This window comes from Corapipo altera, unplaced genomic scaffold (genome assembly GCF_003945725.1).
Source record: "Corapipo altera isolate COAL_440 unplaced genomic scaffold, ASM394572v1 301, whole genome shotgun sequence".
Taxonomy (NCBI): domain Eukaryota; kingdom Metazoa; phylum Chordata; class Aves; order Passeriformes; family Pipridae; genus Corapipo; species Corapipo altera.
In genome coordinates, this window is record NW_020884926.1 from 5180566 (window position 1) to 5208091 (window position 27526).

Consider the following 27526-nt stretch of genomic DNA (forward strand, 5'->3'; position numbering starts at 1 on the left):
CAGGGCTGGGAACGCATCTGGGGTTGCCAGTGGCTGCTGGGGGCTGCCAGGAAAGAGTTGGGGTTGTGTCATGGCTGGCAGTCACAGGAGGACTTGAGGCTGCCACAGCGTGGAGACGTGGCAGGAGAAGTGAACCTGGACAGCCAGCGGGGTCAGTTCCACCCTGTGGGACCAGGGGTAAGGACTGGAGATGACATCTGGGGAGGCATCACCTGCCCAACGTCCCTGCTGGTGGAGCTGATGGCTCAGGCTCTGGCTGGTCACAGGGATTCAGCTCCAGCATGGCCACTGCTTTGGGTAAACATCAGCATGCTTTCACCAGGACCTGGAGGTGCCACGGATGTGGATGGACCCCTGCACCCCCTCCATGACCTTATGAGGCCCTCACTCAGCCCCGTCCTGCCTGGTGTACCCTCCCCAGCCAAGGGACACAGGCCGGGCACAAAGGAGTTCCCCCTTGGTTGGACTGGACCCTCCAAGAACCTGCCCCCCCTGAGCTGATCCTTCACTCCACATCCCTGCAGGGCACAAAGCTGCTTGAGATGGGATGGGGTGGGACAGGGCAGACTGACCTGTGCAGGCATAGAGGCAGCAGGTCAGCAGGACAGATGCCACAAAGCAGCCAGTGGAGCCAGCCATCCCCAGCCAGCAGGACCACCCGAAGTCGTAGTGGACTCCCAGGAATATGTTGTGTGACACCAGCGTGGCCCTCTCCACGTACACGTCCACCGCGTACCACACAGAGCCCACGAGCCCCAGGATGCCTGGGAGGAATGGGGCTGGTTAGGAAGAACCACACAACCCTCCCCGAGCTCCCCAAGGCCCTGCTGAGGGGGTGCTGCTCTCCTGGCACCCCTCCCAGCTCCCTGTGGGACACGAGACCTGTCTGCCCCTGAGCACTCCCAGCCACGCACTCCCAATGCCGAGTATGACTCCGGCCCCATAGCACATCCTCAGTTTGACACAAGGGTCTTCCTTGAGGAACTTGATGCAATCGAGCCCAAGGAGCAGTGTAGCCAAAGCCAGGCCAGCCAGGAGGTCTGCTGTGATCATCAGGGTCCGTGTCACCACGATCTTCACTGGGCAGGGAAGGAAAAAACAACCAGAAAGGGGAATGAAGGACGGTCAGAGGAACAGGTCTCTCCACCCCAGATTGCTGCCTGTGTCCCTACAAGAGCCACCCAGCTCACAGTGGCACCATGGCACTGGGACCCACCAACTCCATTGCTGCCATGGGCCAGGGGAAGGTGCTCAGCAGGCTCATCAGAAACTTAATGAGGGCTTAATTAGAACAGCTCAAGAAACCAAATAACTTAAGGTGCACCCATCAGCACCCAGGATGTGGTCATCTGCTCAAGACCTTCTTGGGCAGAAGACACTGCTGTCCAGACTGTTTCTTCCCCCCAGGTTGTGTAGCTGGTGTTTGGAACAGCAAATGTCAATGTACTGATGAAAACCTGGCACAGGTCACATCATCAGCTGTGATGGGACTGAGCCCTGAAAAGCTCCTTCCTCCCCAGAGCAGAGTGGCAGCCTCCCTTAGTCCATATTGGCTTCTTCTTTCCTTCTCTACTGCCTGAATCCGGGTTGTCCCATGTCATGACCTGTCCCATGTGTTGTGACACAAGGGTTCTCTGTGCAGGGCTTGATGTGCCCCGTGCAGGCCAGGAGAATTGTCCCTACCCCGATATGACTGTCCCTGAGCTGCTGGCACAAGTCCTTGGCCATTGGGAACGGTCCTTGCCCTGCCTGCAGCATGGTGGGTTGCAAATCCCAGTGTGCAATAGGAGCAAGAGCTGGGCTCCACGTGCCAAAACACCTCTGTTGTCAGGTGACACAGCTTCACTGTCTCTGCTGCTGGTGACCCCATGGTAGGTCTGGCTGAACCCTAAGTTGCTGCCCAGGCCAGGCTCGGGGCAGGAGACCAAGAGTAACCTTGGGCTGGCATTGCTGAGTGATGAAGGGCAGCCCAGTGCAACAAGGATCCCTTTCCCTCTTCCCTTTCAAGAAGACTGAGCTGTGAACTGAACAATGCCCCCAGGCCAGGCCAGCTTACCTGGGTGGTCAGCCAGGATGGAGTCATACTGGTCACAGGTCCTAACCCCATCCTGCATGTTGGTGACACACTCCCTCCAAAGGCCTCGGCATTTGTGACTTACCTGGAAGCAGGAGAAAGACACCAAAAAGCACCAAAAAGCCCTCCCAGCTCCCCAGGGATCTCCCAGCCCAGCAGGGCAGATTTCAGGTTCCTACCACCACACCTGGACACATCCCAGTGACTCCCTACCCATACCTGCTCTCTGCCTCCTCCTCCTCCTTCTCCAGCATCTCTCTATCTCTCTAATCCTCTAACCCTTCAACTCAAGCAGAAAGTGGTGGGTTTGTTCCACCGTGTCCCTTTCCAAGCCTGTGGAGACACGGTGCAACCTCATGGAGAGCTCTCAGCTGCTCACCTTGAGGATGATGGTTGCTCTGCTCACCTTTGAAGGTGGCTGCTCTTCTCACCTTGAGGATGATGGTTGCTCTGCTCACCTTTGAAGGTGGTTTCTCTGCTCACCTCCAAGCTGTCATCAGCATTGACCATCCAGCAGTCCGTGCACGTGGCCAGGAGCAGGAAGAGTGTTGAGAGAAGAGTGAGCCCCAACGCTGTCATCTGCAGAGCTGAGCTCATGAGGACACCTGCAAGGGCACAGAGACATCCACCACCTCTGCTCTGGCTGCTTCCAGCTACCTGATCCACCAAGGCCAAAGTGCCACTGACTTTGTCAGGTGTCCTCTGGATCCCTAAGAGCCACATGGGCCCTGTCTCAGGGTGCTCAGTGCTGTCAAAACGCTCCAGTCCCCTCAGCCAAGGTTGGGCTGCCAAGTTTATATGTAGAGAGAGCCTTCAGGGGCACAGTAATTTTACAGAGGAGATATTCCCACATCAGTTCCCTCTCTTCCAAACAGAAGCTGCCAACCATCAGTAGTTGCCCTTTGGGAATCAAGAGCTGCTGGAAACCACTGTTAAATAACAGCTGCTGCCAAAACCTGTGACCTGAGCTTGGGTCTTCTGGTATCCAGAGGTTCTCTGGATGCCTCCATCCCTGCAGCCATGTGACTTGGTGGGGACATCATCTGCCTTTTCTTGTGTTTGGTTTTTTTTCCTCCCAGAAAAGCCGTGAGGTGTTGAAACATCCAGGTTGGAGCACAAGCCCCATGGAGGTGTCCTAATCCCAAGCACAAGCCCAAAGAAGTATCTCCCATTCCAAGACAGACAAGGGCTGCTGGGGTATGACATGGGTGCCCTGAGGAGCTGCCAAGGCTTTCCAAGGAGCAGAAGGGATGGAACCATTCGATTTCCATCCTAGCCAGAGATGAAGAGACTCTGCAGAGAAGGGAGCTGTGCCCAAGGTGTGGACATCAGGTCAGCAAAGACTGGGTGGAAATCCCACCTTGCCATGTTTTGCAACCCAAAACGCCAAATATTTTAGTGCCTGAAGTTGCAACCACTGCAACAGCCTTTCTGATGGGGCTTTACATGGATGTGTTAATTAACGAGACCAGGTTAGTCTCTGAGCTCCAGGGGTTAATTATCACGAGGTGATAACCTTGTCATCACCAGGTTTGGTACCTCCAGCCAGAGGCTGCCCACCCTGGCACAGCCCTGGCTCCTAGTGGGGCAGAACTGGAGAGGAAGGTCATGGTCCCCATGCCCAGTGTGCCACATCTACCCCCACATCCCCTCTTGGGATATCACTGGGAGCAGAGACATCACTCCCCCATCATCTCTGAGCACTTCCACCAGCTTCACTCTGAGTGTACCTTAGCACAGGCAGCCTCCTAGACCCCAGTTTACAATAATTTTTTTTTAATTTCCCAGGCTCCATTCTGGGCAAGCCCCACAACTTTATTTGTTTCCACTAGACCCTGGTTGTTCTGCAGCCTTTGAAGAAAATCTGTTCAGCTACTTGAGTTATATGAGCAAGAGAAGAAAGAAAAGGAAAAGAAAGAAATTCTTAATGCTGGGAGAAAACAGCCCTAACCCCAGCTGACAATAAAAGGGGCTCAGGGGGAGCATTACCTTCACCACAGGCTCATCGTAGCTGCAGTGGGATGATGACAGAATCTCTTTGTCGCCGATGATTTGGGATGGGGATGTGGGTCTGGAAGGTTTTTAAGTGCCAATGGGATTCGATCTTGACCCATCTGTTGGAGCCAGGGGTAGGCAGTGCTGGCCAGAGCCTGTGCTGGGCTATTTAAGGTCTGTCCAAGGCACGTCAGCTGGGCTTTGTGCTCTGAGACATGATGGGCATCCCTGCAGTTAGAGCACTCACAGGCTGGGAATGGAGTGTCCACAAAAATGTCACGTGGGGAAACCTCTGGGAACCCGCTGGGAACTCTCCCCAGGTGGGGGACTCTGTGTCCTGGGCAAATATCCCCTGTTTTTTAATTAGACCTTTTAGTTACTGCCTAGGGGTGAGTGGCCCAAGACACCAGAGTGGCCTAAAACCCAGGAGTGGTGCAAGAGAGTCAGAGGGGTGGAAGGGGCCAAGGAAAGAATCTGGAATGCCAAGATGATAATTAACTCTTTTGGTTGATAATTAAGACCCTTCTTTTTTTCCCTCCATTAAGCAGAAAACAAGTGACAACCACTGCAATGGGGATGGCTCAGGTACCATGTCTGGGCAACCCCTGAGGAGGTGCCTGTGACCCTGGGGAGCAGCACCCCAACTGCCTGGCACTTGGAGCTAAAAACTTCATGTTTATTCTCTGATCCTCTACTATTTGGGGGAAAAAAAATCCCTTTTGCTCTCTCTTTCTTGCTCAGGATCCCTGTTGCAGCATCCTCAGAGCATCCCAGACCCATGGGAAACAGCCATATTTCCATTTTGGAGAATATTTACATTTTGCACTTGGGTTTTTAGAGTGGATTTTTTTGTTGGGTTGGTGGGTTTTTCTGGTTGGTTGGTTTTGGGGTTTTTTTGTGGTTTTTTGTGTTGGTGTTTTTTTTTCCCTTTGGATAATCCTCTACAGCACTTTGCTGTGGGGATTTTGGCAATGCACCAGTCTTGAGCTTTAGCCCTGCAGAGACCCCCCCAGGTGCCTGATGTGTACAATTGCTTGGGCTTTATTTTGAGTTATCCTGTTTTCCCAGGATTTTGGCATGTGGCAGGTCCAGTGCTTTGGCATGTTAGCAGTGAATTAGTGCTGAAAACATCCAGAAAGGTTTGCAAACCTTCATTTTCCAACCTTTACAGCTCAGGAATTTATGGTCCTTGGGCATCCAGGACCTGTGAAATTTTGGTGTGACCCCAAGTGATACAAAACTGTAGCTCCTATAAAATAAGTTTATCTGTATTTTCTGCTCATCTAAACAGTCACTTTATGATACATCAAACTAATCTGCCTTGTCAATCCCCAACTGAAACCTTTTGGAGGGTTAAAAGATGCAGGTGGAGGGGCAGAGCCACCAGTAGTTGAGTAATTAAGCTCCTTTCCCTGGTTAATGAAGGTGAAAACCAGATCTCGGATCCCACAAGGTTTGTCAAACCCCTGTGTTACAAAAGTGGTGCTGACAAGACCCAAATCTTGATGCTTTAGCACACACACTGTGTTAAAAGCCTGCTATGGCTGGAGAGGAAAAAAAAGAAATTAAGACATTTTCTTTGATTGGGAGCATCTCAGAGAGTTGGAGAGAACTCAGTAGATGCTGTTGGGGCAGGACAGTGAACAAAAATTAATAAAACCATGACCAAATTCAAACAGCCACGTCCCAGAGGTGTAAGAAAAGCCCCTGTGTGCACCTTTGGGGGGGGGTAATTTTCCCTTTTCCCTCATTTCTACCTGTTTTAAAATTACTGTTATTTCCCAGGGGCTTAGCTGAAGGCAAGAGGTATGACCAGAAACCTTCAATATTGCTCATTAAACTGGTTTTATCGACCAAAAGTTGTGTGTTGGAAGGGGGGAAACTCTGTTTTAGCCTGTAAACAGAGGCAGATCCTCCTCCTTGTTCTTCCAGCCCCAGTGTCTTGTCCCCAGGGAGCCCTCGGGTGACCCTTGGAGATGTCACAGGAACCACCAAGGACGGTAAATCCTGGTTTTTGAGGTGGGGATGGGATTTATTTGTGGAGCAGGTTTGGCAGGCAGGACAAGGATGCTGAGGAGAGACAGCAGCCCTGCAAAAACCGGGATGGAAAGTGTTATCCCTGAGGAAAAACATGCACAGCGTGACAGGGCAGGAGGTTGTGCCCCTACACAGGGGAGCAAAAATCGGCTTAAATTAGCAAAGTGCCCAATTAGGCACAAGTCAGCTCTGAATTCGTGGAAAATGGGAGAAAATAGGCAGAGTTCAGCTCTGAGGGTCCACAAGAGGAAAATGGTGGTGGCATTTCAGCCTTGGGAAGAGTCCTGTAGAGGGACGATTCCAAGGGGTTTAACCTTAAATTAAGCGATTTTTTTAAGGCCATGTCCCCTCCTTCAAAGAGAAATATGTAGCAAAAGAGTCAGGGTATTCAGCAAGGAGGGCAAGAACTGTTCAGGGTGGGGGAGAGGCCTGGGCCACGCTGCAGAAGTGGCTCTGACCCAGCACTGGAGTCACTGGGGGTGACTGGTCCAGATGGGGAGTCAGGGGGGATAAAAGAGACAATTCCAAAAAAGATACCCGTGATTGAAAATATTTTAATACAATTTTTAGTACAAACAGGAAAAAAAAAAAAAGGCATTTAAAAATCCCCCACCCATCCCTCGTCCCGTAGAAAAATTAGTGGAATTTTATATTAAAAGAATAAAAACATTCTTTACACAACACTGCGATATAAAAAGGCCTTTTTAGTCGATTTTTTGGTGGGTTTTAAAGCACAGGGTTCCTTCTCAAACCTTTTGGTTGGTGATCTTGGGGGTGATCACCTGATCACCTGATGGGTGAAGCCAACCTACAAGCACTGCTTTCTCCCTGAGGGGTGCAGGACACAGTTTTAATTTTTGCAGTTTAAAAGAGAAAGAGGCAGGTAGTGCAGGGGGAAGGGAAAGAAAAATAGCATTGCTTCTCCTCCAGCACAGCCTGGGATCCAGAGCAGGTCAGCAGAGGGAAAGGAAATAAAATGGAAGGAAAGAAAACATAATGGAGAAAAATAGAGTAAAATAAAACACAGCAAAATAAAACAGAGAAGGAGAAAGTAAAATAGAGTAAAATAAAAGAATATAGTGTAAAATAAAATAAAATAGAGCAAAATAAAAGAAGATTGAGGAAAATAAAACAAAATAGAGCAAAAGAAAATTTTTTAAAAAATCAGCTATTTCATCTAACTGGGGTTAAAAAATAAAATAATAAAAAATAGATAACCAAGCTGTTTGGATTATTTCCAGTGTCTTTCCCTGTGGGTTGGCTGGTGCCACAAATGCAGCAGGGCTGGAGGGATGGGGGTATGGGGGGTTTTGGGGGATTTACAGCCAGATTGGAGCTTTGGCAGTTGCAGAGCAATTAGCAGCAGTGGTGTGGGGGTTCAAGGAGGCAGAGGCAATTAGCAGGTTGGGTTTGGAGCCTTCACCGCCTGCTCCAGGGGGTCCTGTTCGGGAAGGGGGATTTGGACCCAGCAGGGAGGCACCAAAATTTGAGGCTCTGTCCATCTGCCGCTCGAAATAGGTGAGTTGGGCACCAAAAATAAAAACAAACCCTCCTTTGTGCTCAGAGCCCCCTTTTTTTTGCTGCTTTAATTTGCCCAAACCCATTTATTCCTCTGTTGAACAAGGCACAGCCTGGTCCTAGGAAGGAACGAGCCCAGGGCAGTTTTTTGTCTGGCAGAGCTCAGCTGGAGCAACTGACCTCCAGGCAGGAATTAGTAATAATTAATAATAATTTTTAAAAACGTTGGGTTTAGGTAGCAATGAGGTGGAGGAAGGCACTGGAAGCATCCCTCTGCCAAAAGCAGGGCATGGGAATGCTCGAGCCCTGAGCTGGGCTGGGGCTGTTAGGTGTGAAAACCTCATCTCAGGAAAAGCAAGCACTGGCTTCGCTCCCCACTTGCTCCCGAAAACAGGCTGTGGGAGAGGGGTGGTCATGGCACAAAGTGCTTCTGTGCAGCACATCCCCACGGGATCGGCTTTGTGCCCCTGTGGCACTGGCATCAGCCTCCCCCCATTGCCCCTGCAGCATCCCTGTGACGGGTGGACACGGCCCAGCAACCCCAGGGGACTGGGGGTGCCACCCTGCCCACCCGAGGGGACCTTGGCAGTGATGGATATGGGAGCTGTGACCCTCGAAAGCCCTATTTTAGAGGCTGGCACTGCAAACGGTGCTGAAACCTGGAAGATGAGGAGGAGAAAGGTCTCGTGGAGCATTCAGGGGACCAGGTGGGGTGGGAGCACCGGGGTCTGGCCTGTTTTTGGGAGGGGAGGGAGGCACCAGGCAGTGGGAGGGCAGGGTGAGGGCTCAGACATACTCCCGGGACGTGGAGGGCTGTGACTGCCGGTGGTACTGCTGCGCTCGGCGCTCCTTGGCAGGGCAGGAGCAGCACAGGAGGGACCCTCCCAGCATGGAGAGGCCGGCGGCCCCCCAGCCAATGAAGAGAGCAGAGCCAAACTCGTACCTGTGGAGAAAGGGGTGGGGGAGCATCAGGGAGGGGGCAGAGAGGCAGAGGTGCAAGCTGAGATGGGCAATAGGAAGCTCGAAGCCCTGATGGAGGCGACCGGCAATGCCGAGGCAGAGTTTGGTTCTTCCCTCTCCGTCCCCATCTTTCACGTTGGCTGGATCCAGCTCCTCCATTTCCCTGTCCTTTAACCCTCCCTTGGGCTGAAACTCCCCATGTGCATCGTTAGCCTGTCCCAGCTGGTAACAATAAATCTTTAGCCTCGGGGACATCTTCTGCAAGGTGGCAGTGAGGGGTGGCAGAGGTCCCTCCCATGTGGCACATCAGCCCTGCCGACACCAACAAGGGAAGGTCCAGTGGGAAGTGCAGGCACAAGATGGGGTTCAGGTGAAGAGCACCCCCCGGGCCAGGCTCTTACCTGGCGTTGATGGGGACGGCGCTCTCTCTGAAGAACTCGTAGGTCACCTGTGTCGCGTACAAGGACACGGCAGCCAGCGAGCACAGACCTGGGCACAGAACCATGGAATCACAGAGTGGGTTGGGTTGGAAGGGACCTTTAAAGGTCACCTAGTCCAGCCCCCACCAGACATCAAATGACACTGACCATCAGTGACACGAAGCCTTCGCTGAACGCTCCAACAAACAGCGTTCAGAGGTGTTTGTGAGGATTCCTGCACCAGTGAGGTGCAAAGGCTGGAGCTGCCTTACCAGAGAGGATGAAGAGGACACCTCCGGCGACAGCTATGCGGCTTTTGGTGACAGGATCCTCCTCCCCAACTTTAGTGCATTTCATGCCCACCACGCTCACGATGATGCCGAAGAAGCCCAGGAGGAGAGAAATGACCATGAGAGCCCGGGAGGTCTGGATGTGAACTGCAAGGGAGGGGAGAAAAGCTGCTCCCAGCAGGTGGCTTTGGCCACAGCCGGGCACTGGAAGCAAGGTCACCTCGTCCCACGCTGGGGATGGATGTGTCCTTAACCCTGCCCTCACTGTACCTGCTGGGTACAGAGACCTCAGCTCAGGGCACCACCCCACCATCCCTGACCTTTCCCCCTGCCACACTCATCCTCCTCATGATTGTCTGGGCTGGGAAACACCTTGCCCTGAGCAGCACCACAGTCCCCAGATACCACAAGGGTGATCCACAGCCTGGGGGTGTGGGGCAGGGGGAGGCTGTGATGTCCCCATGGGGCACTGTTGGTCCCCAAATGTGATGGCCACCCTGGGGCTCAAACCCACCAGGGTCAGGGGTCATCCCAGCCTCACAAAGGAGCTCGAAACCACAGGGCCAAGAAAGGCTCGGCCCTGGTGTGGGGAGCTCAGATTCACAGATGGAGGGGGGAAACCTGGGCCCACATGGAGGCTCAGTGGATGGGTGAAGTGGGCTCAGACCTTTCTAAGGGGGGTCAGAGGCATATTAGAGGGGCTCACACCTAGGGTGAGGTGAGGAGGGCAGGAAGGGTTTGGATCTCCAGAAGACTCCGGAGGGGCCAGGGGGAGCTCAGACCCGTGGAGGGGGAAGGGGGCACCCAGACATTGAGAGGATACAAACCCATAGAGGTGGGTTCAAACACTGAGAGGGGCTTGGAGCCATATGGGGGCTGTCAAAACCACAGCAGGGCTCAGACCTGCGGGGGGGGGGGGGGGCACCAGACAACGAGGGGGCACAGACCCGTTGCAGGTGTGGGGTTTCAAACCCATAGAGATGGTTTCAAATACACAGAGGGGGCTTAGAGCCACAGAAGGTCTGTCAAAACCACAGCAGGGCTCAGACCTGCAAGGGTGGGGTGGCACCCAGGCACCCAGAGGACACAGACCTGTTGCAGGGCGTGGGGTTTCAAACCCACCTGTACAGGTGGGTTCAGACACAGAGAGAGGCTGAGAGCCATGTGGGGGCCGTCAAACCCACAGCAGGGGCTCGACCTGCAGGAGCAGGGGGCAAGGGCAGCTCAAGATCCCAGGGGAGTTCGGAGACGGTTCTTGCACCTCAAGGTGCTCAGGATCCCAGGGGAGCTCGGGTGGGGGAGGGAAGGGGAGGGGAGGGGGTGCTGTAGCCGGGAAAGGAAGCGCGGTACCCACCGTCGAGGGAGAGCAGCGAGTCGTGCAGGCGGCACTGGACCTGCCCGGTGCTCTGGGCGGCGCAGCTCATCCACAGCCCCTCGTGGAGCCCCACGGCCGTGATGATGGCGTCCCCGGCGTACGAGCTCTGCCGCCACTGCGGCAGCACCGCGGCCGCCAGCGCCGACACCCACCCGCCCAGCGCCGCCAGGTACCCGCACAGCTCCCGCGCCCCGCCGCCCATCGCCCCGCGCTCCCCGCACCGCCCGCGGGATGCAGCGCGGCGTGGGAGGAGGGAAAAGGCACGGGAGGGAGGGCCAGTGTGTGTGGGGGGAGGATTTGGAGTGAGGGGGGATGGGGTACTTGGGGAGGGCAGGGGGGTGGAATTAGGGGCATGGAGAGGGAGCGTTGGGTCCCAGGGAGCGTTGGGTCTGCTCAGGGAGAGGTTTGGGGTCTGGGGGGAGAGACTGGAGTCTCGAGTGGGAGATTTGGGGGTGATGTGGGGCTTGGAGGGGGGCAGAATTAGGGATCTGGAGAGGGAGCGTTGGATCCCCAGGGAAGAGCATTGGATTCTGCAGGGGGAGAGATTTGAGTCTCGAGTGGGAGATTTGGGGCCAAAGGGGGGGTGATGTGGGGCTTGGGGGAGAATTGGGTACTGGGGGCAGGGAGGGGTGGAATTAGGGGCCTGAGAGGGAGCATTGGGTCCCCAGGGGTTGGGGGTTCTGTGGGGGGAGAGATTTAGGATCTGAGGGGGAAGAGATTTGAATCTGAGGAGAGTGATTTGGGGCTGGAGGTGAGGATTTGAGTCCTGGAAGGGAGAATTTGGCCTTGGGGTAAAGATTTGGGGCATGGGGAGCATTTCTGTCCTACAGGAGATATTTGGGTCTTGAGGGAGATGGGGACTCCACAAACAACAGTGGAGGGATATGGGAAAATTGGGGTCCCCAACGGGAAGGGGGTGTGGAGGAGGTGACCCCTCCCCCCCCAAATCATGACCCTCTGCACACCTGCCGTGGGCTGGGAGCCCCCCTCCAGCCACAGAGGCCCCGGGGGTGGCTCCAGGAATTCGACAGGGAGCAGGGAAGGGGTTCATTCAGTGAGGGAATTCGGGCACACCACGCCACCCACCGTGGCACCAACAAAAGACGCCATTGTCAGCGGTGTCCCCCTGCAGGAGGGGGACACGGGGTGTAGGGGGGACACGTGCCACCACCCCGGTGACACCAAGCCCGTGGCAGCCCCAGGACCTGGCAATGGTTAACTGCCCTGGCCTCATCAGCAGTCTGCTCACGCGCCCAGGCAGCCGGGGTCAGCCGCGGGGATGGTGGGCACCCTCCGGTGGGACCATCTTTTCATCCTGGAGAAACCTACCCCAGACCCCCCTCGCCCACCCTGATGCTGAACGGGCCCTGCCCTACGCCCTCTCCCAGTGGGATGGGGGTGCTGGGCGCTGGTGCAGCGGGGCAGGATTTATTTGCCCACATTCCCGGGATGGTTATGGTAATGGCCAGACACCCGCGGGAACAATTCGATGCCCTGTCCGGGGGTGCCAGAGTGCTCAATGTCCTTCTTGTTCAAGGACGGTTCCCTCCTCCTTGGAAGGGTGGGTCTCTGCCCACGCTGCAGGAGTGGGGTCCAGGGGATGCTCAGCCGAGGGCTGCACTGCCCCTGCTGCCCCTGGGGCACCTTGTCCCCCCCCAAAACACCTTTGTGGGGTTGCAGGGCTACAACACCCTCCAGTAAATGTTTGCCAGGAGGAAAGGCTGCACCCCAACACTGATGGCAGCCAAAGGGGGGGCAGCAGACTCCAGCCGGCAACAGTTTAGAAAAAAAATAGCTTTATTCACCCATTTTCTGCAGAAGGCACTTAAATAGCCGCAGGCTCAGGAAAGGCACACAACTGCACCTGTGGCACTGGGGCCTCACCCCTAACACAGCACCCCTCCCTTGTCCCCATGTCACCCCTCTGAGCGTCTGTCACATCCCAAGTCAGCTCCATGGGGGGATGCTGGATGGCGCAGGGGCAGTACAGGGCATTCCCCAATGCCCCATCCTACGTGGGTTAGGGGCAGAGGGGGGTCCCATATGTCACCCTGATGACTGAGCAGCCCGAAGCTGCAATGCTGGTGTCACTGGTCCCGGCAGGGACATCCTGGTCCCCCTGGGACATCACAGCTCGTCCTTCCCCACCACAAGGGCAGCGGGTGGTTCCTGCTCCGGCTCCAAATCTCCCTCTTCCGTGCCAAAAAGCATCTTCACCAGGTCATCTGCCTGCACACGCTCCTGTGGGCAGACCCACGGGGGGGTAAGCACGGCCAGTGTCCCACTCAAAAACCCCCCGTGCTGCTGGGAGGGAGCTCACCCGCTCGCTGTGCCGGGGGTCCAGGGTGAACCAGAGGGCGATGGCGCAGCGCTGGCCCTTGGTCACGGCCTTCACCCCGTGGGGGTTCTCTGAGCCGGAGGAGAAGCCCACGGCACGGCCACACTGTGGCTGGACCTCTGCCTGCCAAGGGTGGGAGATCCCGATCACGAGCAAGTCAGTCCCCCTCAACCCCAGTTCATCTTTTGCAGTGGCCCAGGGGGTGTTCCCAGGGGGTGTTCCCAGGGGACAGGGCCAGCAGGAAGGAGCTGCACGTGGATCCTCGGAGCTGAGCTACTCACGGTCTGCGTCTTGGCATCCAGCTCGGTGAAGTAGAAAGCTCCTCCTTCAAAGTCTCCATTGAGATAAAGGATGGCACTAAAAAGGGAGCAGGGGACAAGTGGAGGTAACTAACAACCCCGACCACAACTCCAGCAAGCAGGTGAGCCCAGAGCTCCCCCAACACCCACAGCAAGAGCCTGAGGTAGGAGAGCCCAGGTTTGGTGTCCTCCCACCTGGCTCCTCCCAGCCTAGGTGCCACCAAGCTGTGGTACTTTCAGATGACAGCCACCACCAGTACCTGTAATCCCGGAATGTGTAGGCTGGGGGTTCCTTCACGCACACCAGAGCCTCTGCATTGAGGATGCAGTTGTCCACGTGCACCTCGTGGCTGTTGTCACTCCGACCTTCTTGCTTCTCTAGGGTGGAACGAGACCTGGGATATCAGGACCCCTCTGTCTGCGCAAGAGCAGGGTCTGTCCCCAAGCACCCCAGGCTTGGAGGTGACAAGAAAGTCGTGTTCAGCCTAAAGCACTTAACTTGCTGGAGTGTGGACCATGCGAGGCCATTCGGGTGGCACAAGCCTCTCCTGGCTTGTCCCGTGGCATTCCCATGGCCCTCCAGGCACAGCCTCTCCCAGCACCCATCCCAAATGCTTCTGAGTGCTGAAATCCTGTATGGCATGAAGCCATCTGCCCCACTGGAGGCAACCAAGAGAGCTGCTGCTCATCTTCCTGAACTGGGCTTTAAGTGACAAGCTTCCCACACCCTCCCAGGCAGAGGAGAGAGTTAGGGAGCAGCAAGGAGTTCTCCAAGGAAAGGTCCAGGACCAGACCAATTCCAGCTGTTGGAGGGGACCCCAGAGGACCAGACCCGCTCCTCTGGGCCGTGCTCACCGTCGATGGCTGTGCGGCACACGAGGTGGGAATAGGAGAAGTGGAGCGGAGCCTCCAGGCGGAAGTAGGACTCCATCATGCGCCGCACCTTCTCCGTCACGTTGTAGTACAGGTGGGCACTGCGCAGGGGCACCTTGCCCTCCTGGCCCAGCTACAGGGGGACAGGCAGCACAGGGGCTCAGCCCCAGGTGGCCATGGGGCCTGCTCCCCCCCTAAACTCCCACCTCTTGTCCCCACAGCCCGTTTCTCCCCGCATCCACCCCAACCTTGAGGGCCTTGAGGACGGTCACGCCGTAGAAGGTCTCGCTGGGGGTGTGAGGAGAAGTCTTCCCCCGATAGCCGTCCCCAGCTGAGGCAGCTGCCTGCAAAACCCGATGGGTGTTACTGGTCTGAGCTGCAACCCCTGCCCGCCCCCCCCACGCCCACACTCACGTTTGTGAGTCTCTGCAGTTCCCGACACTCCTCGGCAGAAAGGACTCCGTCCACCACCACACGCTGGGAGCCGTTCAGGGCCCTGGAGTTCATGGTGACACTGGCTCCTTCGTACCCCAAGGGGCCACCTGGGGCACAAACGGGATTAGGGGACATGGGGATGCGCACCACCAACCCTGGGGGAAGCTGTGGTCCTGCCACCTGCTCCTGCTGCCACCCACGTATGGAGGGACTGGCAGCAGGGGTCACGGAGGTCCCCATCCCACCTCCCCTGCTCTGCACCTTCTCGGATGAACTTGCTCATGTCAGCAGACTCCTTGGCCTTCTCCTCCACCAGCGTCTCGATCTCCTTCATGAGGTTGCCAATCTCCTCCGAGATGCGTGCCGCCGTCTCCCGCTCTGCCCTGGGCACGTGGTAGCCATCAGCCCCACCATCCCACTGTCCCCACCACGTCAGGACTGAGAGGCACCAACAAAAGGGCAGGACAAAGTTGTCTCAGGGGCTGGTGACAAAGCCCAAGACTGGAGAGAGTCACTCCAATGCATCCCTCACCCTCTGGTGCTTGGGGTGCCCATCATCCCATGGGCTGATGGAAAGCAAAGTTCTGCCCTCCAGCAGCCTTTTCCATCCCCAATATCAACACCTTCCCTGGCAGCAGCTCTGTGCCATGGCCTTTGGCCCAAACCCCCCAGAGGAAGAGGGGTATGTCCTGTTGGACCCCCCTGGGTGGGCTCGGCCGGGGACAGCACTCACTTCTGTTTCTCCCGCAGCCTTTTCGGTATCACCTCTTCAGGTGTCCACGTGTCCTGCAGCCAGAAGAACAGCATCAGGAGCTGGCCAAGGATCTGGCCAGGACGCAGACCCCCTCATCCACGTTCCATCTGGCCACCGTGTCCCCTTGGTCTCACACCACCCACCGGGTCCACAAAAGGGATGCCGAAGACATCATAGCTGAAGAAGAGCAGCTCCTTCTCCATCAGGCTCTGCTGGCGGTACACCCGGATCTCCTGTGGCAAGGGGGCACAGGGAAGGGGTGAGGTACAGCACGAGGGCTCTAAAGGAATGTAGGTTTACACCATTCCCGTGGTCCTTGCTCCAGACCTATAGCCCTGGTTTCCTGTTCCCTCTGGCAGCTGGGAAGGAAGTGGCTTTTCCCATCCTGCCTGAATTTCCCTGTCCTGTGTGGATGACTCCTGGGGAGAGGACAGTCCAGTAGAGGCAAACACATGTCCCTCCTGCAGGAAGCTCTTTAGGAGCAGATCCCCTTCCCTACTTCAGCTGGTGTGGGGCAGAGACCTCCATTCCTGCCTACCACATCCCAGGCAGGAACTGGTCATCCAGATCCAGCTATTTTGAAGCCAAATCCTCTCCTTCTTAAGCAATTTCACTTCAGTTGTGGAAGAGTGCAGCAGAGGTGTGCTCAGACCCTCCTAAAAGGTCTGTCCACCTGCCTCTCCCACCCCTGAGGAGTGGGTCCATGCGTGCGAATCTTCCAGCTTCACTTGGCCAAAGATATTTTGCCAGTGATGATTTTCAGTCTCTCAGCTATTTTCCAGCTTGTTGAACCCTAAAACCATCCAAACTGACCACCTTGGGTGGCTGGACCAGAGAAGACCCCAAAACTTCTGCAAAGGTCCCCAAGGAGGAGAGAAGATGTGTCAGCTGATTGCTCACCTCTCGGGGTTGGATGGGTCTCGCCAGGTTTTCCCCCAGGACAGCGGTGTAATAGGCCAAATTCTGGTTCATCACCTCATCGTGTGGGAAGAAGAGCAAATAGGTTTTGGCACATTCGATGGCTTTTTCGTAATTCCCATCTGCAAAGACAAAGTGGGGCTGTTTAACAGCAAGTCCAAGGGCACTGGAGGCAGAGCAAACATGGATATGGAAAGAGAGATGAGAGACAAAATCCTTGTTGTCCTGCAAAGAGTCTCACAAGCAGGGCAGATCCCCTGGAGCAAGGATAACTTGCTGCCACAAAGGCAAAATTCAGAATCCAAGGTGCTCTCCTGCCTCTAGAAACCAGGGTCACAGGTTGAGTACTTTTCTTCCTTGGAAAAAATTCCTGAGGCCCATTTCCAGGCAGTCAGACCCAACCATTCCTCGCTAACCCGCAATTTCCAGCCACTGAAGCACCCTGCCCCACTTCTGTGCAGCCTTTCACAGAATCACACAGTCACAAACTGGGGAAGGAAAGGAAGGGACCACACTGGGTCATCTGGTCCAACCTCCCTGCTTAAGCATCCTAGCACAGGGTTGCATCCAGATGGTTCTGGAATATCTCCAGTGAGGGAGACCCCACACCCTCTCTGGGCAATCTGTCCCAGCACGTGGTCACCTGCACGGTGAAGTTCTTCCTCATATCCAGGTGAAACTTCCTGTGCATCAGTTCCTGCCCGCTGCCTCTTGTCCTATTGCTCAGCACCACCGAGCAGAGCCTGGTCCATCCTCTGACACCCACCCTGCAGATACTGACAGACATGGATGAAGTCCCCTCTCAGCTGTCTCTTCTCGAGGATTTCCATCTTCTTGGATGCCATATTTTTTTTCCCCTCCCTTTGAAGAAATTTGCACAGAAACAGTTTAATTTTTCTAAGGAGGCGAATTAAAAAGTGAAATAAAATCAGATGTATTCGCCTGGGTTACAACTCTTCTGGCAGGGAAGCACACTGCTGTGGTTTGAAGCAAGAGGTAGACAGCAGGCAGGAGGGAAAAAAATACTTCTCCAGGCTGTTATTTCACTTGGAAAGCAAAACTGCCTGGGAATAAAGCGATGTGGAGGATGACTGATCCAAGTGTCCTGCAGAACATTTCAGGCAGGAGGAGCATGCCTGTGTGAACCTCACAAAGTACAACAAGGTCTGGTGGAAGCTTCTCCACCACTGTGAGTGAAGGCAGGGGCATGGGTGGGATTAGAGCAGCCTGTGAAGGACTTGGAGATACTGGTGGATGAAAAATTGGACAGGACCCGGCCATGGTAGCCCAGAAACCCCTCAAGTCCTGGGCTGCACTGTGGACAGCAGGTGAGGGGGGGGATTCTGCCCCTCTGCTCTTCTCTGATGAGACCTCCCCTGCAGTGCTGCCTCCAGCTCTGGGGTCCCCAGCACAAGAAGGGTGTGAATGGACCCCTTTGAGTGGGTCCAGAGGAGGCCACAAAATTGGTTAGAGGACGAGCATATCTAGGAAGAAAGGCTGAAAAAATTTAGGTTGTTGAACCTGTGGAAGGCTCCTGGGAGATCTTATGGCCTTCCCATATCTAGAGGGGGCTACAAGAGATATGAGGACAACTTTTACCAAGGCTTTTAGTGACAGCACAAGGAGCAACAGTCTTAAACTGAAGGAGGGCAGGGTTAGGTTGGCCATAAGGAGGAAATTTTTTATGATGAGGCTGGTGAGGCACTGGCACAGGCTGCATAGACAAGCTGTGGCTGCCCCATCCCTGGAAGTGTTCCAAGGCAAGCTGGATGGGGCAGTGAGAGACCTCGGAGTGACCAATGCCAAGATGTCGCTGCATCTTGGGCTGGACTGACGAGACAATCTTTGAAGGTCCCTTCCCAACCCAACCACTCTGTGGATCCATGATTTCAGCCTGTCCAGAGCTGGGTGCCCAGCCCTGACAGCCCACAGAAGCTGCTTACTGTTGTAGTAGGCAAACTGCAGGTAGTTGAAGTGCGAGGGCAGGAAATCCTCCAGAGGCTTCTCCCGGCCAGGCTGTGAGGCCAGCTCTGTGACACAGCCCTGCTTGCAGCTCAGCACCTGCATGGAGTGATCTGGTGGAGAAAAAAAACAAACATGTCACTGCTCATGGTCACCCACAGGCTGGTGGGCAGGACCCTGAGGGGTCTTCAACCTTCTGCTCGCACTGGGGCTGTTTGCCAGATTTTTGGTGGTTGGTTGTCCACCTCTAAGTGATGGGGGGGGGCTGTGCTGCTCTCTGGGGACACAGTGGCCATCTCTGGCCTCCCATCCTGGTGACCCTCTGCTGGTCCCTCTCCTGTTTTTCCGTATTCCCCTGGAATTTGGAGGGTTCTTGAGCATCACCCCGAGTGCTGAGTGCAGGCAAACACCTCCTGCCACTTACTGGCCACATTTCTCCTAGTAAAGCCTACGATGGTGTTTGCCCTCCACCCACCATCCCTCAGGTCTTTGGGAACCAACCGCCCACCGAGAACTGTCCCCAGCTCTTGTGACAGGACACAGCAGGCAGAGCTGGCACCTGTGATGGCCTGGAAGAGATCTGCATTGTACTCCAGGTAGTTGTAGCCCTCGTAGTCGTAGGGTCCCTCGCAGAGCGCGCGGCACTCGGCGTCTGCCACGAAATACTCGTCCAGGGCCTTCTCCAGGTGCAGGATGGCAGCAGCCGGCTGCTCCTCCGAGTAGAACCGGACCCCCAGCCGAAACTCGCTCTGCAGAGGGATGAGAAATGATGAGGGGGGCTCAACATGGGGGTTCCATCCCCGTGATGGATCACCCGGCCTACCTCGTCCCCATGGGGAGGGACCTCGCAGCACCACAGTCACCGCACAGCGACTTTGGAAGGGGAGGGGGGGGGGGTCTCACCAGGTGGGGTTTGGCCTCCAGGTCGGTGAAGTCCTCCTCGCGGACCCCCACCATAGCCTGGTAGTACTCCAGGTTCTGCCTCATCTCCTGGTGCCCCGGATTGGCCACGAAGAAGGTGTGAGCGGCCGCTGCCGCCTGCGCCGGCCGGTTCATCTGGGTGGGATGAGGGGGGTGAGACAGTGCAGATCCCACGCGGAGAGGAGGGGACCCCCGGCCCCTGGGATATCCCGGAGCATTCCGGAGCATCCCGGGGCATCCCGGCGGCCGGGGTAGGGGGCGGTGACGGGGGCGGCCCCGGCGAGCTCCGACGTGGCACTGAGGGGGGCAGGGCACGGCCATCCCGCCGGGGCACACACCGAACTCATCTCCGGCGTCCCGGCACCGCGATCGTCCCCGGCCGGTTCTCTCGATCCCATCCCTCCATCCCCCCCGCCCGGCTCCGGCATCCTCCGCGTATCCCGCCCGTCCCGCATCCCGCCGCACCGGGAACTCCTCCCTTCCCTCCCTCCCTCCCTGCCGGTCCCGCACCTTGAAATAGGCGACCTGCAGGTAGTTGTAGGGGCTGCGCCGGCCGAACTCGAGCTCCAGCTCCTCGCTCAGGCGGTACCGGGAGGGCGCGGCGGGCCCGCAGCCCCGCAGGCAGGCTGCGCGGCGGAGAAGCCCCCGGAAGAACCGCAGGTCCCGGAGAACCGGGTCGGGCTGGGGCTCGGTGCCCTCCTCCTCGTCCTCCGGCGGCCCCGCCGTGGCGTTGGCGCAGCGCAGGCGGCACCGCGCCAGGCGGGAGCGCAGGGCGGCCCGCGCCCGCAGCGCCCGCTCCATCTGCAGCACCACGGCCGGCCAGTCCCCCCGCACGTACGCCTCGGCGCCGGCGGCGAACAGGGCGTCCGGCGGCTGGGCCGGCAGCGGCGGGTCGTCCGGGACAGGGAGCGGGAGCGGCTCCGGTGGCGTGGCGGCTCCCGCCAGCAGCGCCAGCAGCAGCAGCAGCTCCATGACCGGCACCGGCGGCGGCAGCGCCATGTCTGAGCCCCGGCCGAGTCGCCGCACCGCAGCGATACAAGCCCCGCCCCTCCGTGGCCATCACCCAATAAGCGGCCGCCCCGCCCCGTCTAGGCCCCGCCCCTCTGCCATACCACGCCCCCTTCGCGCACACTGCCCAATCAGAGGCCTCAGAGCCTCAGCCGCGGCCCCGCCCCCTCGCCGCGCGCGGTGACGCCACAGCGGGAAGCGGGCGGAAGTGGTCAGGCGCGGCCGGCGATGGCGGAGGGAGGCGCGGAGCCCGGGCATGGCGGCGCCGGCCCTGGGCTGGCCCTGGCCCTGGTGGAGGGCAGCGCCGGCCGCGCCGCCCGCGTCGGGGACCCCGACGACCTGGTGGCCCTGGCGCGGCAGGTGCAGCAGGTGAGGGCCGGGCCCCGGCGCCGGGGGCATGGCTCTGGGCCCGGTGTCCCCGGTGCCTCCCGGCCGTTCTCCGGGGCCTTCTCAGCCGGCGGCGGCCTTGGTGCCTCCCAGCACTGTTCTCTGGTGACCCCGGCGGCCTCTTGATGCCTCCTACCCTCTCCCACTGTCCCCTCCCAGTGCCCCCCAGTGCCTTCCCGAGTTCCCACGCTGTTGGTGTCTGCAGTACCTCCCATTGCCCCTCGCCGCTTCCCGCTGTGCCCTGCTGCCCCCCCGGTGACTCACAGAGCATCACACCGAAGTCCCATCCCAGTGTACCCTGCTGTCTCCCAGTATGTCCCAGTAACCAGTTCACCCCACTGTGTCCAGGTGCCTCCAGCCGCTACTCTCCCAGTCCATCCCAGCACCCCTGGTATGTCTCATTCCCACTTCAGAGGCTCCCAGTCCATCTCAATGCCTCTGAATCCACCCCAGTTTTTCCCGATATGTCCTACTGCCCCTCCCAGTGTCTCCCAGCACACCCCAGAGCCCCCCCGAATGTTCTACTTTCCCTCCGGTGCCTCCTAGTACATCCTACTGCCTTCCAGTGATGTCCAGTTTGTCCTCCAGAGCTTCTCAGCCCGCCTAAATGCTTCCCTGTAAATCCTACTGCCTCTTTGCTGTGCATCCCACTACCTCCCAGTCCAACCCACTGCCTCCCAGTCTGTCCCTACTGCTCCCTCCCACTGCCCCCAGCCTGTCCAGGCAGCTCCCAGTGCCTCCCAGCTCCACGGGTGTCACTCCAGTTTCCCGGGGTTGCTGTGACAGCTGACACCTCGAGCGTGGGAGGGCTGCGGCTCCTCCCATCCTGACCAGCACCCGCTCCTCCCTCTCCCAGGCCGATGACTTCGTGCGGGCGAACGCCTGCAGCAAACTGGCCGTGATCGCCGAGCAGATCCGGCACCTGCAGGAGCAGGCGCGGAAGGTGAGCGAGGGTGGGCAGGAGGCTCGTTGATGAGCACCTGCCCTCTCTGCCGGGCGATCGGGGGGAGCTGCGGCCCTGGGTGTGAGTCGGGGCCAGAAGCCCAGCAGAGGAGGTTCAGTGGGAAGATGAGGGTTTATTGTCAGGTGTCAATGGGGACGGTTTTGAGTGCTTTCCCTGAGTCCTGGGCACGTCAGGAAGGACTTCAGATAAAGTGGGGGCGCAAGGGCGGGTGGTCCAAAGCAGCTCATGTGTCAGGGAGGACAGAGAGATGACTCTGGATTTAGGAGGGGTGACTCCTGCATGTGCTGTGCTCCCAGGAGGACCCGTAGGGGTGGCAATGTGGCCCTGGTTGGATCTGAGCCCCCTGAGAGCTTTCCCTGACGGTGGGCTTGGCTTTCCCGTTTGTCCCAGCTCAGCTGGTCCTGGCAGCACCCAGCAGGGCTCAGCTGTGCTCATCAATACACCCTTCACCCCCAGGGGTGAAATCTGGAGTCAGAATGGGAAAGGATCTGCCAGTCAGTGCAACTGGCCTGCGGCCATGGAGGCACTTACGTCATGTAATCATTAACTGGTGGAGCTGGGGAGATGAATTTCCCTTTGTTCCCTGCCCCTTTCCCTGGGGACAGCAGCAGGAAGCCCCCAGCAGCTGTGTGTGTGGGGTCAGGCACAGAGGTGAACCTGGGGAGAGGTGCAGAGATCCTTGATCCTTGGAGGTATCTCCACCTCCGAGGAGAGGTGCTCTGAGGTCCAGCTGACAGGGAAGACGTGGAGAAAACTTAATCTCTTTGGGAAGCATCTCCTTCCTGGGGGCAAATGAAATCAGACATGCAGATCGAGGCCTTGTGAGCCATGTGTCAAGTGATGTGTCTTGGGCTCTGGCAATAGCACACTGTCATTTTATTTCAAATGTAGAAATATTAAATTTGTGTTTTCCAGGTCTTGGATGAAGCTAACAGAGATGCTGATCTGAACCACGTGGCCTGCAACCTTGTGAAGAAGCCAGGAAACATTTACTACATGTACAGGAGGGAGAGTGGGCAGCGATACTTCTCCATCCTGTCTCCTAAGGTGAGTGGTCATGGCCCCTGAGGGAGCAGGGAGGGGAAAAAAAAAGTCATGTTTGTGGTGTTTGGGAACATGTGGACCTCAGGAAAAAGCACCAGCTCGATGGGGGGCATTTGTTGGCTGCTGCTCAGTTGGCCTTTGCCCTTGGTCTGGGTTAGTCTGCTGGGGCCAGAGCCATCTTATGGAGTTCTCTGGCTCTTGGTGGAGGATGGCAAGAAGCCCTTTGGTGTTTGGACCTGAATTCTGCCTTTTGGTCCCTGCAGTTCTTCCTCTGAGCCTTTTGTGGCCGGCGTGGCTGCCTGACAGGGTGCTGTCTTCAAGTGCTTCAGCTCAGGGACTGAGTTTGCCTGCAGCTTGAGGAGTGGTCTTGGAGGTCTCCTCCTTACAGGCCACCCATTTTCTTACATGCAGGGTGAAGGCTCCAGGGCAAACCTGTGGGCAGGTCAGGGAGGTCCTGTGCCCCCAAGCCTCCCTGCATCAGCAGTGCTGGGGCTCGACCTGATCTTGGACTCAGGGTAGCTGAGCCTATTTTTAGGTTAAGAAATGGGATGGTCACGTAGCTGGGAGTGCATCAGAGGTTGGGGGCTGAGGGACAGCACAGCCCAGCTGCAAGGGAAACTGGGCACTGATGAAGTCTCTCCTTTCCCTCCCAGGAATGGGGAACCACTCCCCACGAATTTCTCGGTGCCTATAAGCTCCAGCATGACATGTCCTGGACTCCCTTTGAGGACATTGAGAGACGAGATGCAGAAATAGCCATCCTGGAGAAGCTGCTGAGCCGGCAGGCAGCACTGCCCCCCTGCACAGAGCCCAACTTCCAGGGCCTGACCAAGTCACAGGAGTGACCACACAGGACCCCCTGAGCAGAGTCCCTGTGTGAGGGGACACCGGGCCCGGGCACAACCAGCAGGGCAAGGAAAGAGCCCAAGAAACAAAAATGCTGATTGCTCTGTGCTTTAAGGACACTAATTATGTATTCAATCCTACTGGATTTTCTGGTAATTGAGTAATTTATTATGCTGACCTGTGCCTGGTTGTACTGAGAGGCAGGTGGTACCAGCTGGTGTGAGTTCCAGGGGGCTTGGAACGTCCTACCTGCCTGGCTCTGGTGTACCTCACTGTGGCAGGTAATGATTTCAGGGCTGGATTTTGCCCCTTGTTCAAATGCACGTGTTTATGGAACTGTGTGGCCCAGGAAGAGGCGTCAAAACCCCATGCAAAGGGTCTGTTGTGATGAGAATGTGCTGGTCTCTGTCTCAGCTGTTCTGAACCCCTGAGCTGGGAACATGGGTGACCTGGAGCTCTGTTTTCTGGGAAGAGTGCCCTCAAAAGTGCCATTCAGGCCTCAGGTGCTCTTCAAACAATGGGTGTTTCACAGTCCTTGTGCATTCCCCTTGGATTTGAGTGCATGAGCTGCCAGGTGGAGACAAGAGTGGTGGGGAAAGTAAAATAAACCAGTCTTGATCTCAGATGTACCTTTGAGACAGGCCCTGTGTTCCTCCTGTGTGGCAGGTATCCCTTTGGCTTTATCAGGGAGACTTGGTGGCACGTGGAGCTGATAGGACATCTCCAGCCTCTTGTCCTTGTGCCCACACCTTGGGAGGTGCTTGAGGCTGCTGGCAGTGACAATTCCTTATGGGAAGAGCTGTTCCCTGTGGGACCACGTAGAAGTGGGGAGGTTTGAGGCAGCTCCCTGGCAGCCCAGCATTTTTTTTTTTCCCCCCCAGGTTTTTTTTCCCCCAGCTCACCCACATGCCAGCATGGCTGAGCCTTTGGTTGACAGAAACCTGCTCCTCAGAGTCAATTTTTCCCAGTGCCCTTCCTCACTTGAAGCACAAGCCAGATTAACAGCAATTATTCTATTATTATTATTATTATTATTCCAAGGTATAATTAATTCCTCATCAAGTCACAAGTGTCTTAATTTGATGGTTTTTTTTTTCTCTGCTCATTCCGTCGCCCTGGGTCTGATTTTACCCCATGTTATTAAATCTTAACTTGGAAGGGAAGAAAGTTAATTACTGCACGAGCTTTCTGTGGTGCTAATTACAGCAACATCAGATGTGTGTTGATTTAATGCTCCTCTGGGAAGTGGGGCTTCCTGCCCCAGTTTTATCTGTTTCCATCTTTAGTATCTGTACCATGGCACATGCAAAGAGGTCGAGGTGGTTGTGGGACCTCTATAGCCTCAGGTGGGATTTCACCTCCAGCAGACACTCCACAACTTGCTGGTTGTTCTGCAGGTCCTCTGGGCATTGGCAAGTCTTTCTCTTGGATTTGCCCCCCAAAAATCAAAGCCACCATGGCTGTGGATTTGTATGAAAACACAAAGGAGGTCTCGAGAGGCAGGCTGGGGGGGTGATGGGCTCATGCTCGGTGCTCTCATGGGGAAGTGGGGATGAGGGTCCTGCAGAAGTGCAGGGGGGGATTGCTGGAACGGGGGAACCATCCCCCCCAAAACAGCCCACCCAGTCTTGCCATCCCTGCTGGTTCTGTATCCAATAAATCCAAAGAACTGAGGCACTGCCAGAAGTGCTGGAAGGTGGTGTAGAGCCAAGCATGAGGATAAGCATCCTCTGGAACATGGACAAGGATGGAGCTGGGGGCAGGAGGATGAGCTGGAGCCTCCTGTGGTGGTTACAGCTTTGGGTGAGTCCTGGAGAACCAAGGAGATGGTGCCCTGTGAGAGACTCCACAAGTCACTCTGGGTTCATGATCTCACCTGCTCAGCTCAGCCTGTGCCCAGCTGTTGCCTTTGTGCTTGACAGGAGCAGGGATTTCACCCAAAATCAGCTGGGAAGAGTCAGCAGGACACTGGCATCCACTCCCAATTTTGTCTTGAACATTCCTGTGGAAAATATTCTTCTTCCATTGCTCTTTGGTGAGTGCTCAGGGCAGCAGTGAGCATGTTCAGAAGGCAGAGACTTATTACCAAATCTCCAAGGGTGGCCAATATTTGCAGGAGAAGGCACAGATGGGCTTCTGACACCATTACCTAGGGCAGAGCGGGTTTTGCTCTGTCTTTGGCCACACAGAGGAACCAGGACTTGCTTAAAAGGCCCAGCACAAAGATGTTCTGAGGGTCTGACCCACTTCAGCTGCTCCCCAGAGCCCATGGTTGCTGACTCAGGGCTGCTGGCACTAGGACCTGGAGCTCTTTGTGGCTTTTATAAATTGAATTACTCTGGATTTTTCTGTGTCAGGCCAGATTTTGGCCCCTGCTTCTCAAAGTGGCCATGCCTGGAGATTTTCTTTCTGGGCTCTTGTTTCTGAAGGATGAGGTGGGTTTGGGGGGATTTAACCCTCCATAAGTCCCTGACTCTTCCAGGGGGTTGTCTCCCAGCCAGGAGGAGTCTCCAAGCAAGGAGGAATTGTGGCTCTTTGGCCCATTTTGTTTCAGCTTCAGCTCCAGAGGAGAAAAGGAGAACAAAAAAAAAAAAAAAAGGAAGAAAACATTGAGGGAAATTTGGAAACTGATCCAGGGGATGCCCCACATAGGGAGACTCTGCTCCATGTGTGTGCACAGAGGTGCAGGTGCAGGGTGGAGGGGTCTAAATCAGCAACACCGAAGTTTTTATTTAGACTCCAAAGGCTTACATAGAGACCAAAGCAGTGTGTTGTTGCTCTGTGGTCAGTTTACACCAAAAAAAAAAAAAAAAAAGAAAACCAAAAGGCACAGAATTTGCATTGAAAAGACCACAAACCCCGGGAGCTTTTTGCCACTGTGCCCCGTGACCGACCTCCCCTTGCCCATGGATGGTGGATCATCACCAAAGCTATTTGGGCACATGCACATGATCTCTCAAAAAACATGCAACTAGTAAAAGTATACTTTTTTTCCTCCTGTTGTTCTTGAAACCCACGAAGTTTGCCATCATTACAGGAATCCCTGTTGGAGATAAAGGAGGTGTCCAGGATCCTGGAGCATCCCTTAGTCTGCCACTCAACAGAGCCTGTACATCCCAACACCTCTGCAGCTTTGAAGCTCCCATTTCTGGAAAACTGACTATCAGCTACCAAAGAAACAGTAATTTTGCTTCTCAAAATGCAACTATCATGGAGCTACCACAGAGCTCTCATAGAGTGTGCTGAGTTGGATCTCACTGTTTGAGACCAACTGATATCTTCTGTACTCAATGCAACTTTCTTTTTCTAATTCTGTAAGCTACTTTGCACATCTTTGCAAAGGCTCCTCTCAACCACCTGGTACATACAAGACAGGAAGTGAGGGTGGCTGGGCAGGGGAATTTTAATTTTAATAAAAGTGAATTTTAATAACCTGAGCCCAAGACACCAGCAGCACCACAACATACACTTCAAAAATAAAGGAGACCTAATTCTTCACAGAGACGGTGATCAGACACTGGAATGGGCTGCCCAGGTGGATTCACTGTCCCTAGATGTATTTAAGAAGAGACTGGATGTAGCACTCAGTGCCACCATCGAGTAGGCAAGGTGGTGTTAGGTCAAAGGCTGGACTTGACGATCTCAGAGGTCTTTTCCAGCCTGGTTGATTCTGTCTGGTACTTTTTCCACGACTTTCAAGCCTTGCTCTTGTGCTCAGTGATCGGATTGGGTCATGACTAATAAGATGAGGTCACCACTTTCTAGGTCATATATATATATATATATGAACAGAGTGGTGTTCTTTGGGCCCCCTGAGCCCAAAGTAAAAGGAGAGGGGAAAACCTGTTGGTGAGAGTGCTGTTGCAGTCTGGTCAAGAGTGGTGACTGCAGTCTGATTGAAAAGTGGTGGTTGCAGTCTGGTTGGGAGCGGTGATCTGCAGTCTTCCTCTGGATCCCTCGAGTGGTTAAAAAAGTTCATATATATATATATATATATACACACACACAGTATTCAGTATTTATGGAGAATTCGGTCTGACAGAGAGTAGAAGTCGTTTCTTGAGGAAGTTCATTTCCCCGGGAACGGAGCTCCTGGAATCTCTTCCCAT

At 55.8% G+C, this 27526-nt stretch overlaps 4 protein-coding genes across 4 annotated transcripts; 1 reads left to right on the forward strand and 3 right to left on the reverse strand.

Annotated features, from left to right (window-relative positions):
• Positions 1-81: 81 nt before the first annotated feature.
• On the reverse strand, positions 82-2671 carry LOC113954060 (claudin-16-like). The gene is made up of 5 exons (XM_027657939.1): positions 2558-2671; positions 2057-2159; positions 915-1079; positions 569-764; positions 82-163 (listed from the first exon to the last, which is right to left on the reverse strand). The coding sequence occupies exons 1-5, from the start codon at positions 2669-2671 to the stop codon at positions 82-84; spliced, it is 660 nt and encodes a 219-aa protein (XP_027513740.1).
• Positions 2672-7246: 4575 nt separating this feature from the next.
• On the reverse strand, positions 7247-10870 carry CLDN19 (claudin 19). Its single transcript, XM_027658076.1, has 4 exons — positions 10648-10870; positions 9276-9440; positions 8986-9073; positions 7247-8567 (listed from the first exon to the last, which is right to left on the reverse strand). The coding sequence occupies exons 1-4, from the start codon at positions 10868-10870 to the stop codon at positions 8411-8413; spliced, it is 633 nt and encodes a 210-aa protein (XP_027513877.1). The 3' UTR covers positions 7247-8410.
• A 1577-nt stretch (positions 10871-12447) lies between these two features.
• P3H1 (prolyl 3-hydroxylase 1) lies at positions 12448-20195 on the reverse strand. Its single transcript, XM_027658070.1, has 15 exons — positions 19679-20195; positions 19151-19303; positions 18807-18996; positions 18229-18360; positions 16268-16407; positions 15511-15600; positions 15347-15399; positions 14875-14996; positions 14593-14720; positions 14427-14522; positions 14161-14311; positions 13566-13683; positions 13288-13363; positions 12989-13129; positions 12448-12909 (listed from the first exon to the last, which is right to left on the reverse strand). The coding sequence occupies exons 1-15, from the start codon at positions 20165-20167 to the stop codon at positions 12796-12798; spliced, it is 2193 nt and encodes a 730-aa protein (XP_027513871.1). The 5' UTR covers positions 20168-20195; the 3' UTR covers positions 12448-12795.
• A 182-nt stretch (positions 20196-20377) lies between these two features.
• CUNH1orf50 (chromosome unknown C1orf50 homolog) lies at positions 20378-23558 on the forward strand. Its single transcript, XM_027658079.1, has 4 exons — positions 20378-20545; positions 21420-21506; positions 22443-22574; positions 23225-23558. The coding sequence occupies exons 1-4, from the start codon at positions 20405-20407 to the stop codon at positions 23414-23416; spliced, it is 552 nt and encodes a 183-aa protein (XP_027513880.1). The 5' UTR covers positions 20378-20404; the 3' UTR covers positions 23417-23558.
• Positions 23559-27526: the final 3968 nt, after the last annotated feature.